This window comes from Ahaetulla prasina, chromosome 7, assembly GCF_028640845.1.
Source record: "Ahaetulla prasina isolate Xishuangbanna chromosome 7, ASM2864084v1, whole genome shotgun sequence".
Classification (NCBI taxonomy): Eukaryota; Metazoa; Chordata; class Lepidosauria; order Squamata; family Colubridae; genus Ahaetulla; species Ahaetulla prasina.
In genome coordinates, this window is record NC_080545.1 from 46,459,732 (window position 1) to 46,473,025 (window position 13,294).

The 13,294-nt window shown below is 39.3% G+C and overlaps 1 protein-coding gene across 2 annotated transcripts in view; it reads right to left on the reverse strand.

The window, feature by feature from the left end:
* The window catches only part of PPM1H (protein phosphatase, Mg2+/Mn2+ dependent 1H), a 95,386-nt gene that overhangs the window by 15,791 nt on the left and 66,301 nt on the right, over positions 1-13,294 (reverse strand). For both annotated transcript variants that reach the window (XM_058189733.1, XM_058189735.1), the window contains exons 5-6: positions 8,773-8,857; positions 6,207-6,325 (exon numbers count right to left, since the gene is read on the reverse strand). In XM_058189733.1, coding sequence (XP_058045716.1) covers positions 6,207-6,325; positions 8,773-8,857 — 204 coding nt within the window. The remainder of the gene's footprint in view (positions 1-6,206; positions 6,326-8,772; positions 8,858-13,294) is intronic.

Sequence of the window (13,294 nt, forward strand, 5' to 3'; positions counted from 1 at the left end):
CCAATGTAATCAGATCAATGAAAGATTTTCTTTCCCCCCACTTTGTAGAGCAGAGAGAGTAGAGAGAAAGGAATTGCAAGGAAGTACCGTAAGCTGTTTCTTCTTCTATATATCAAAAGCAATATAATTGCAAAAGCAATCTGGGACTGGGACCTACAATGTGCTATGCAAACCACTAACTCTTGAAATTTCTTTCTCTCCAATCTCTCCATTCTGTGGGAGGGGGAAAGGGTCAGGCAAAGGAGAGATTGCCAAGAGAAATCACTTGTTTCCTAGCTTCCAGCAAAGAGATTGGAGAAAAAAAGAGTTTCAACACACCACTGTAGGCTGTTTGTCTAGCGTACCTGTGGCTACCAACTCCAGATTCCTGAAGCGATCTCATTGCTTTTGATCAGTGGTGAAATCTGAACTGGTTTACTACCGGTTCACTAGTTCCGCATGTATGCTGCGCGCGCATACACAGTGCACACCATGCACCAAATGCCGAATAGATTGTTTTAAAAAAATGCTTTTGAAAGTGAAAAAAAAAGGCTCTGACGATCAGGCAGCTCAGCTGGGATCATTAAGAGCCCTTTTTTTACCTTTTAAAAGCATTTTTTAAAAGAAGTGGCAAGCGAGGAAGTGGGCGACCGGGCATTGGATGAGCAGGGGCGGGGGGCAGAGATTTTTGCTACCGATTCTCCCTCTGCCATCACTACCGGATCAGCTGATCCGGTCCAAATCAGGAGCATTTCACCCCTGATGTGTATAAGACAGTAAACAGGCACTTGAGCATTCTAAAGGGAATGGCAAGAAAAGGGGGCAGGAGGCAGAGACAGAGTTACATGATTTCCCCATAATGATTGCTTCGCTTAGCAGCAGTACTGTAAGCATAACTGTGCTTTATTACATTTTATTATTACATGTTTATCACAAAAAGGCACATGTGTACATGTGAGTAGTAACCCCCCCACCCAAAAAAAACCTCTCATTTTCATCCCAGAATATAACAATATAACAACAACAGAGTTGGAAGGGACCTTGGAGGCCTTCTAGTCCAACCCCCTGCCCAGGCAGGAAACCCTACACCATCTCAGACAGATGGTTATCCAACATTTTCTTAAAAATTTCCAGTGTTGGAGCATTCACAACTTCTGCAGGTAAGTCGTTCCACTTATTAATTGTTCTAACTGTCAGGAAATTTCTCCTTAGTTTTAAGTTGCTTCTCTCCTTGATTAGTTCCCACCCATTGCTTCTTATTCTATCCTCAGGTGCTTTGGAAAATAGTTTGACTCCCTCTTCTTTGTGACAAGCCCTGAGATATTGGAACATTGCTATCATGTCTCCCCTAGTCCTTCTTTTCATTCAACTAGACATACCCAGTTCCTGCAATCGTTCTTCATGTTTTAGCCTCCAGTCCCCTAATCATCTTTGTTGCTCTTCTCTGCACTCTTTCTAGAGTCTCAGCATCTTTTTTACATCGTGGAGACCAAAACTGAATGCAGTATTCCAAGTGTGGCCTTACCAAGGCATTATAAAGTGGCACTAACACTTCACGTGATCTTGATTCTGTCCCTCTGTTTATGCAGCCCAGAACTGTGTTGGCTTTTTTAGCAGCAGCTGCACACTGCTGGCTCATATCTAAATGGTTGTCCACTAGGACTCCAAGATCCCTCTCACAGGTACTACTATTGAGCAAGGTACCACATATACGGTACCTGTGCATTTTGTGTTTTTTTTGCCTAAATGTAGAACCTTACTTTTTTCGCTGTTGAATTTCATTTTGTTAGATAGCGCCCAATGTTCAAGAATGGTAATGTTCAATGTTCAAGAATGGTAGACTTCAGTTTTATTTTTCTTTTCAATCTTGAGCACCAACATGCATGCTCTCTTTCCCTCCCTCTCTCTCTCTCACACACAAAATGTTCGCTTTTACTTATTTATTAGAAAGGAAATAGGCAGGAGTCTAAAACAATTTGTTACCAAGATCAAGATTTACACTTCTAATTAAAATTCAAATTGTGTAAGTAAAATTTTTAGGAGAGCAGTATTACTAAACTTCAATTAAAAATATTCAGAGTAAAAGAAGACAAGGAAAAAATAGCCTCTAAGCCATCAGGAACTTAAGTATGATACAGATAGTCCTTGACTTGTAACCACAATTAAGCCCAAAATGTCTACTGATAAACAAGACAGTAAGTGAGTGAGTTAAGTGAGTTTTGCCCCATTTTACAACCTTTCTTGCCACAATTGTTAAGTGAATCACTGCAACAGTTAAGTTAGTAACACAGTTGTTAAAGGAATCTGGCTTCCCCACTGACTTGCTTGTCAGAAGGTCACAGAAGGTGATCATGTGATTCCGAGACACTGCAACTGTCATAAATACATGCCAGTTGTCAAGCGTCCAAATTCTGATCACGTGACCATGGGGATGCTGCAACAGTCTTAAGTGTAAAAAACAGTCGTAAGTCACTTTTTTCAGTGGCGTTGTAACTTCAAACAGTCACTAAACAAATGGTTGTAAGTTGAGGAAGGAATTGTAAAAAAAAAATAGAAAAAGAATATAGCATAGAGGTACCTCGTTAATGAGATAGATAAAAGAGGGCAGGAACAAGACCAATCAGCTACTTCACTATGAATGAGAATCTGAATCTGTTTTTTCCAGCTACTAAGCTAGCTATGGCATTACACTGACCTCCAAAACAAATAATCAGAGATTGACAGTGCATTTCAAAGTCAAAACCGAAATGTGTTAAAAAAAAAAAAGATTCCATGCCCTAAAACAACTTGGAAGTAAAAGTAAAATCTTTCATGATGAAGCAATGCAAGGACCCAAACAAGGACCCAATCTAGGCATAGCCAGATAGCCACCTTAGTGTTTCCTGGCAGTCTGGGGTGTGACAGCATAAATACAAATGGATGAAGACTATTGCTTGACATAGTGTAAGCCGCCCTGAGTCTTCGGAGAAGGGTGGGATATAAATGCAAATTTTAAAAAAAATTGTGCTCATTACTAATCCCTATTTTGTCTCAAGACCTGCAAGTGTCCTGTCCTTATGTTTTTTAATGTGAGACAAGTTAAGGGAAGTGAATTTCCACAACTTCATCCTCACCTAACACCACAAGGAAATAACATCATGTCTAGCAACTCATGGAAGCAACCAAAAAATAGCCCAAAAATGGAGTAGGGGTAGAAAAAAAAAGGCCATCCACACCCACTCAAAGTAACAAATAGCATGGCCATATAAAACCTTGCTGGTGACACAACCAGCAACATCTAGCTGACAGAAACCATCACTGGCTCCAGGTTTAAATCAAATTTCTAAACAGGATGCTGTTTTTTAAAGAAAGCACTCTTTCAAAAGAGACTAAATTCTAATGTTAAATTGGCATACAATAAGGATGTTTCATAGGTGCTCAGGGGCTAAGACGCTGAGCTTGTTGATCGAAAGGTCGGCAGTTCAGCGGTTCGAATCCCTAGTGCTGCTGTGTAACGGGGTGAGCTCCCATTACTTGTCCCAGCTTCTGCCAACCTAGCAGTTCAAAAGCACATAAAAAATGCAAGTAGAAAAAACAGGGACCACCTTTGGTGGGAAGGTAACAGCGTTCCATGCGCCTTTGGCACTGAGTCATGCCAGCCACATGACCACGGAGACGTCTTCGGACAGCGTTGGCTCTTTGGCTTTGAAACGGAGATGAGCACCATCCCCTAGAGTCGGCAACGACTAGCACGTATGTGCGAGGGGAACCTTTACCTTTACCTTTAAGGATGTTCCATTAAAAATAGAAAGGGCTTCAGAAGGCACCAGGTTGCCATACCAGGGCCAGGTGCTTCTGCTCAAGCGAGGTTCCCAGCTGTCCCCATAGACAGCAGCAGCAGTAGCAACCATGGGAAAGGAGCCTCAAACAGACATTTGGGCTTGGAAGTTGGTTGAGCTGCGGGTCAGGGATGAATATAGACGTGATCATGAACTCAGAGAAAAAGTATTATGTGTTCATGCCAGTTTGGCAGGATGGTGGTGAAGTTGAGCCCTAAATTTTAAACAATTAACTTATTCCTCATCAATTGAGGGGGGGTATCTGTGAGGTTTGTTGTTTTTCTCCAGTTCATCCTGCCCAAATGCCACTGTTTCTGTTCCTCTGCCATATATGCAACTACAGAAAACAAGCTCATTTGTCACTGCCAAGAGATGTGCAGAATACACAGCAGATCAGATCCCTCTCCTTGCTTTTCTTGGAGCCATGGCTGCAAATCTTGAGCAAAATGCAGAAAATGCATGTTGTATAAACCCATTTATCATCACTGAACCAGGCTCCAAAAAATCCATGAAGCTCTATGCCACCTGCATACATAGTCAGAAATCAAAAAAGACCTGGAGCTCAAATACCTCCATATAACCTAATATTTCTAGGGGGGCTATTTCTCTGTTTGCTTGCCAGTTGGTGGAAGCTGTAGCTACATTACGTTAAAAAAAATCATCCTCAGTTACACGTTTGTCTAAGAGGGAAGTTCAGCTGTCCACCTAAATAGCTTTTAAAAAAGGGTAAAACAGGTAGTTCTCAACTTACAACCACAACTGAGCTCAAAATTTCTGTTGCTAAGCAAGACCTTTGTTAAGTGAGTTTTGCCCCATTTGATGTCCTTTCTTACTACTGTTGTTAAGTGGAGTTGTTAAGTTAGTAACATGGTTGTTAAGTGAATGGCTTTCCCATTGATTCTGCTTGTCAGAAGGTTGCAAAAAGTGATCATGTGACCCCTGGACACGGCAACCTTCATAAATATCAATCAGTTGCCAAGTGCTTGAATTCTGACCACGTGACCATGGGGATGCTGCAAGGATTGTAACTGTGAAAAACTGTCATGGGTCACTTTTTCCAGTGCTACTGTAACTTTGAATGCTCATTAAATTAACTATTGTAAGTTGAGAACTAGTTGTACATGGATAAAAATGTATGCATAACTGAAGAGAAAGATTTAGTTACACCATTAAGAGACAGTCACTGCTCTTTTGCAGACTTCTAAGAGAATATGCTGGCTGGGAACTTCTGGGATTTGAAGTCTATGCATCTTAGTTGCCTACGTTGAGAAACATTGATCTAATATACACCCATGCATTATATATTATCTGGGTGACTGAACCACAGTTCATATTGAGAACTGATGTGGATTTGGAAAGAAAGCACAGCTCAACAAGTGAAAACAGAACACAACACAACCGCTCAGTAGTCTTTATAGCTAACCCTAACCCTAACCCTAACCCTTTCCAATCTAGCAGGAAAGACCATTGTCCTTAATAAGACAAAGCAGCAACTAATAAAGTTCCTTGTTATAGATTGAAGATAAATCCAGGCCAGGGAAAGGGACGCTGCCACTTTAAATTTTATTTTGGTATTTGTGGCAAAACTAATGGAGACTGTCAGTAGAGTCTCTTTTATTAGATGACTCTCGAGAAGATGAAGCCTAATCAGACTTTAATGCTTGACTCTATAAAGCTATTTATATCAGAGGACTGGAAAGGACAAGATTGGCCTTGCCTTCATCTACCATTTCCCTTATCTCCTTGTGAGCCAGACACAACATTCTGTGGAACTATGAAAGCTGAAGGCCTACAGTAACTATATTTGCAAAGCAGTTTCTAAATTACACAAAGAAAAAGCTCCATCAGGTGTCATATTCAGCAGGTATGTTAGGAAAACCAACTGGATTAAAATATAATGTTTCTAGAGAAAAGTAAGCACCACCTCAATTTAAAAAAAAAAATCAGAAAAAAATAAAGATGTAGAGGTAGATGTAAACAAAGTGATAATTTGTCCCTCAAGTTTTAAGACGTAAGTCTTAACAAGACAGGTCTTTTTAAAGTTATCAAAGGCTACTTATGAGCTAAAGTTACAGCCATTGCAGCAGCCTTATGACTTGCTTCATTGCTTCACCCTTATGACTGCCCCCAGGGATGCTGCAGCGCCCCCACGCCTATCAACCACCCCCATTCTCCCCCACCAGGGAAAAAAAATTACAAGATCGAACTTTTGTTTTCACCCACTCTCCCATGTTTTGACACAACCAGTTTTCCACATCCGGGTTCCAATATAGTCTCTTTAGTTTTGTAACAGAAATGTATATTATTATCGTATCCTTATATTTCTAAATGTTGCATATGTACAACCACATCTGTAGGGAAATTTTTAAAGCATATTTTCCATTTTTCCAAAAAGGGGGATGTACCTACCAGCCAATCATGCTGAAATCTCGATAAAGCATTTTTTTCCCAACTTCCTTTCGCTGAACTCTCCTTGGAAATTCCAAATGTGTAAATTCATTTCCCAGCAAATGGGGTTGCATATATGCCTGTAAATTAAAAGAGGACATTGACTGGGCAATCATCCCAGAAATCCATAATTACAACTCACATCCTTGTCTCATCAAATTATCCCAAAACCCCTGTTACACATTTTCATTGTTGAGCTTGCACAATTGCTGCACTTTCTTCTAGCATTTATAATTGGAGAAGCTGCTTATACATTTGATCCTATACCGAGCTAGGGCAGAGTGTCACAATTTAGTAATACTAATTTGTATTTTCTCAATTTACATAAGAGCTGTTGGCAGCCTGCTAGACTAATAGATTGTCAATGCCCTCAGCTTTTCTTGGAAGATGAAACTATTGGGAAAAGTGATATCTAGACTCAGTCTCACTTGACTGCACAAACAGAAGAGTCTCATTGCCAAAACAATCTGTATCAGCCAACCCCAAATATACCAACTTTCTTTCATAAAAATGAATGAACAATTTAAAAAGCATATAAATCATTTGCTTAATTAGTGGGAAATCCATAGATTCATAAACTTAACAGACAAGAGATTTCTGCTTAAAACAAATTTTTAAAGAAGTTAATGAGACAGCTGTTCATAAGCTACTGTATCAAAGCTTTCATCTTCTTCTCTTTCTGAGTGCTGCTGTTTTTACTCTCACAAATCTGGTAAGGGAATTACATTTTTCTGGTCTTCAAAATTGTTTCTTTTACAAAAGAGCCAAGTAGAAGACCTATTTTGTAAAAATATATTTGCTACTGATGCTGAAATCTGACATGGTTTCAGTGGATGTTCATTATAAATTTAGTAGCATGTAGATAATATCCCTAAAACAAAAACAAAACTTCTGGGCTGTTTTTTTTGTTTGTATGTTTGTTTGTTTTTTGGGGGGGAACACTGCACATGTCTCATCCCAACATCTTGTGGTAAGCAGCATTAAGACTGGGGAACCAAAAAACCCAAAAAGATTAAGTACTGTATAACGTAACATTTCTTGTCATTACATACTGTACAGTATAACTTCCATTGCTTTTGAAACTCACTCTAATGCAATTTCACTTTTATTATACATTTGCTACATATGGAAACGAACTAAATACATACGTTTTAGGGAAATAATAGAAGCATTTTTAAGTCCAACCAGAAAAAAAGGAAGAGACACGGGTAATGTTCTGATTCTGGTTCCTTCAGGTAAGGTCATGTTCTAAAAATGCTACAGAACTTCCTTGATTTTAAAGGCACACAAATTATTTAAATGACAGAGGCATGAATATTCATTATATTTGCCTTGCATTTGTTGTTGTAAACCTACATACACTTAAAGTAGTTCTATCTTCCAAAATATTTAAGACACTTGTGAAAAACAACAACAGTCCACTCTCCCTATGTCCAGCCAGCAACCTATGTTCTGAAGAGTAAGCTTTTCTAAAAAGGAAAAGCCATCTGGTCTCTCAAACCCGCCCCAATCAGCCTCAGTGGGAGGAAAGGCCACTAAAATGATGGTGCACTAGAGATTACAGGAGAAAGCAAGGGACAGAAGGGAGGAAGTGCGGAGAAACAAATCTGTGTGTAGCATTTGCTTGAGGTGTTAGCTACTTCTTCTGTAAATTTATATAAAGGCCACACTTGGCAGACCTGACAAAAAAATGGCTCTCCTTGCTTTAAGAAATGGCTATAGTATAACACTTAATAACTACGAAGGCACAGAGGGAATAATATATCAGACTCTGCCCATTCTGAATTTGACAAATAAAAATATATAGTAGTATTTAGTGTAATGCAGGGATGGTACATGTTTTATTATACTGGTCTCTTAGTGTTTAACGTCACAGATTCTCTATTGCTTTGCAGTAAGTTCTGCCATAGATCTTGACTGCAATGAGGGTCGAGTGATGATGATTGCTTTGTAAGTTTTACCACGTTGGAGAAGAATCCTAAGAATACCATGAACATCCATGAAAATAAACAAAAGTATTACCAAACAAATCAACCCAGAGTTTACACTCAAAACACAAATGATTAGGCTAAAATTATCCTACTTCAGATACATTAGGCCAAGAACTACAGTAGCTCTAATACTGGGAAAGATGGAAGGAAGGGGAAGAAGAACAGTAAGATAGATGTACTCAGTTACAGTGGCATGAGGGGTATTGTTAGAAGACCTGAAAGACCAGGTTAAGATAGATGATCATAGAGAAAATCTATCTATGATCACTAAGAGAGGACACCAATTTGATGGCACATAATCAAGTAGTGTTGTGCCATAGCTCTTTCAGGAACTGGACATGTTTCTAGTCAGGGATCTTCAGTAGTTAGTATGCACAGTCTTCACGTATTTAATCATCTCCAGATATATCAAAAACAATAATTTGGCAACAGTTCTGGGCTTTGGAGAGTTTGTAGTCCTGGAATTTGAAGTTGTTTACTTTGGTTTAAAAAATCCATTCTTACCATCTAGTAATATAAGGATTTAGGCCTCTTACCAGATACTGAAGCCGCTGACGTTCTGTTTCTGGTGTGAATTCTGAAGACATTGGAATGACCTCTCCATTTCTAATTATTATGGCTCTGAAAAATCCAAACACATAGTAAGAGCATGGAGAGCAGTCCCTAAAAAAGATGGCTTTCTTTAAAAAACCAAAATGTTGATTTGTTCTATGTATTGAATCAAAAAATAGAAGAAGCACATTTTCCTACCAGAAACATATAGCACAACTTACACTGCTTAACAGCTCTCTGCAGCCTAGGATCTCATATGAGGATTGAGGGGTCTTCAATCTCTGGCTCCACATGACTTATGCAAATAGATTACTTATTCAGAATGCACATGTCATTTCAGGAAAAAAACCATTTTACCAGAAATTAATGCATGCTTAGCAGAAACAAAACCATATTTATACAAAAAAACCCTAACCAGGCATTTGCCAACAGAAAGAATTAGTGTATACTGCTTAATATGTAATGTTATAGTTAAAACTATATATAAAAAAGTCATTTGCTAAGCCAGAGGACACTTTAATTCATAAAGATACAACAGAGAATCTTTGATCTTTAAATGCATCTGGAGCTTCTAATTAATTTGACAAAAGAGAACACAGTCACAACTAACTCAAACACTGTTTCAATAGTGGTTTTGTTTATGTAACTTTGGCACCATTAACAATATTTCTGTGAAGCACAGTAGCACACACATTATTCTCTTATCAACTTGTAAAATAAGGCACTGCCTGATACCTATGTAGTAACATACTCGTATATTCAGATGGATTTTAATTTCCTTATATATTTTCCTTTTTTAAATCACAGTGTGAGGGGTTAGAATAAGACCTCAAGTTAAATCAATTGTATAATCATGCTTATGCTTACTTCTATGAATGTAGCTTCTTGTGTGTGTTTGTGTGTATGTATACATGTTGCAAAGCTGTATCCTTAAAATACTTCAGAATTAACTTTTATTATTTTATTTACAAATCTGTCTCTGGTAGTGACTGATTAAAGTTCACATTTGGGGGAGGGGGGAAACAGAAGATTTGAGGAATTTGCTTATCTGCTTTTTAGAATAACAATTACAGCCTTGTTATAAGTCACCAAAGTTGTTATGTCTCTGTTCTAGAAATGTGTTTAATGTTTTCACACCATGAAGAGTACCTTCAACTTCCTTTGTTTCCTTATCAGCAGTAATACAACTGTTTCTTTGGGGTCATCTGCTAGAGAAAATTGATGTTCAAATTATTTTTGATCAAGGTTTTTTATAAGATCTATGTAACATTGTGGCTGTTGATCTTTGCTGGGATGCAAGAGACTCACTATAACCTAATAGCTTTACATTAATAAAAGAGTTGTTTGCACCCTCTCCCATCTGTTCATTTTCTTCGTAGATTATTTTTGCCATAATACCAGTAACATGCCGGGAAGGCTGGCAGGCATACAACTCTGAATCCTCTTCTTCTGCTTGTCTATGGAGATTCTCAGTCATCCAGGTTATGGTTGTCCCAAAGGTGCTTTTTCAAGAGGCAACTGGACCTTCTTGTTTTTCTTTGAAGATATTGAGAAGTTGAAGAAGCTTCTTGGATGAGAAGCAAAAGATCTTCAAAGAAAAACAAGAAAGTCCAGTTGTCTCTTGAAAAAGCACCTTTGGGACCTCTTCTTCTCCCTGACCACATCTGTAATAAGTGTACTTGTCATATTATGGTATCCAAACTAAATTTACAGCATCAGGGATCTGTCCTTTTAAGTATAACACAGAGTTGCTATAATTGTTGACAACAGTTCAAAACGCTCTCCCATTTTTTAAAAAAAGGACTATATAATCTTGTTAGCAAACCTAACATAATAAAATCACTACCAATGAGTAATTCTGTTGTGTCTTGCCCGCCCTCAGAGCAGCCGGGGCCTTCTTATCTGCTCCCGAACACGGAGGAATGTATGCCTCCCGGCCCCAGTCCTGGCTCCATGCCCAGACAAACTGCAGAAGAAGGAGCACCTCCCGGCCCCAGCCCTGACTCCATGCCCAGGCAAACAGAGCAGCTAGACCCCTCCCCCTCCTCCACAGCATGTGAGCCTGAGGAGGGTTTATTATCAACAGCTGATTGGAGTGACCCTCGCATCAGAAGATTGGATAGGTGGAGGCAACAGAAGGAAGGGAGGGGCAGGCCTTAATGAGTGCTGAGTCATGGAGCCACACCCCATGGCCTATATAAAGGATCTGCTTTCTGGCAGTCTCTGAGTCAGGCAAAAGTCGAACTTATCTTGCTGAAGTCACTTACTGGTCTCCTGCCTGCTCTGAGGACTTTGCTAGGACTTTGGGCAGAGCTGCAGAGGCAAGCCTGATTCGGATTTCCCTGACCCGGCCGTCAGCGGAGGAGTGGGACACGACAAATTCTGATATAAAGAATTGCTAAACTACATAAAACATATATCTTACTGTGGAAACATAAAAACAGAAAAGATATTAAACTTAATGCAGAGTTCTTAATCTTTTCTTGCTACTCAGCAGATCAGGTAACCCTTGGAACACAGGTTATTTCCGTGTTAAATTTGTTACCTGTAAAATCCTGCTTCTTGCAAATTCCACCTTAATTCTTAAGACTAAAAGTAGTAGTAAATCCTATCGTTTTTCTCCAAAAATAAGACCCTGTCTTATATTTTACTGAACTCCGAAATAAGCACTTGGCCTTATTTTTGGGGAGGTCTTATTATTTTGGGGCACATGGAGCAAGATGGGGTCCTCTTGCCGTCTTACCTGATTTCCAGCTCTGCTTTTAAATATTTTCAGGGAGGGCTTATTTTCATGGGGAGGCTTATTTTAGCGTATGCACTCAAAAGCCCGATTGGGCTTATTATCAGGGGATGTCTTATTTTCGGGGAAACAGGGTATTGGTTTATAAACTTTTCCAGCAATTTCAGTCTGATTTTAGAATACAAAATTCTTTCTAACTAGCAGAAAGGGAGAATTTGGGTATCTGCTTATTTCATATGTGTCAAAATCCATGCAATTCTTTTTGGAATTGAAGTTTATTGTTATGCTCTTTATTGTTAAGCTTCACTATGACCAAGAAGAAATCATGAATCCTGTGAATAATGAATGAAGGTCTATGATCGTTAAGCAACTTTACAGTACTGTCTTAATTGAATCTGCCCAAGTCAATCATTATATTTGCACTGCCACGTGTGATTCAATCATCTGTTGATGTTCTAAATCAGGCGTAGTCAATCTTTTTATATCTACCACCCACTTTTGTATCTTTGTTAGTAATAAAATTTTCTAACTGCCCACCGATTCCACAGTAATGCGCCATGTATCGTCGTCTGCACATGCCTCTCGCACATCGTGGATTGGGTTTGAGGTGGGCGCCGGCTACCAGCTCTGCTTGTCTGTTACAGATAGGTGATGTGGGGGGAGATGCGTGAGCTATTCTGGGACGAGGCTCTTTTGTTTGCAGTCACACTATAGCGCCATTTAGTTTCACTTACGTAACATGAACTAAACTTATGCGCGGGCAATACAAATAGTAGTGTTGTGACCCAAGTTCCTGGACCCGGACTCCTGGACTCGGATGATTCAGAAAGTGAGGGAGAAGACCTGGCCAGCCCTGCTTCTCGTGAGCCCTTTCCCTCCCTGGCACCCACTCAAAGGGAGGAGGAGGGGCCGGCAAAGCCTGATTCCCTGGAGCCTCCTTCTGATTTGGCAACGCCCCAAGAACAGTTTTGGAGTGATGCAAGATTACGAAGACGTGACCGGCGTGCGCAGCAGCGGAAGAGTTGGGACAAAGCCAAGTCATAATTGTCATGCAGTGACATCTGCAGAGACTATAAATAGGAGGCGGGACTTCCTGGTTTTTTGTCTTGGACAAAGTAATGAATTCTTGGGCAATCTGTATCAACGGAGGGAAGAATATATTCGTGAGTAATTCTGGCCTTATCTGTAATTTCCTTGTTATCTCCAGAAACTTGGCAGGCCCGTGGGTAGACGTAGCCAGGACATTTATATATATGTAAATAAATCAGAAAAGAGGCCTCTGACTGACTCTTTGCTGGGAGTATTGGGGGAAGGGAAACAGAATATGTATATTTTCAGAAATTTAAATTGTCATGGGGAATTTTATGAAAACCTAATGAAAATGTTTTTTAATAATGCTATAAAAATTTTTTAAAAACTCAATTAAATTAAAAAAAAGGAAAGTGCGTAGGGACCAGGTTGACTACTACTCTTCTAAACAATCTCAGCAAATACTGTACTTATTAGAACTGCCAGCAATAGCTCTATTGGTGACCAATTGAGATCGTTCCATAGGAAATCCTTTTTCAGTCACTAACCATTCAATAAATGAATTCTTAAGTCACTTTACCTAATGCTATATTTAATGAAAAGGAACAAATTGAGCAATTTGTTTATCTGAAATACAGACGTAAGAATAGTACCACATGAGCCATCTCATAAGAAAAAAGACCTTTGGTCTTTTAAAAGAATATCCACTTCTCATCGTGCATTTGAAGAAACAGTAC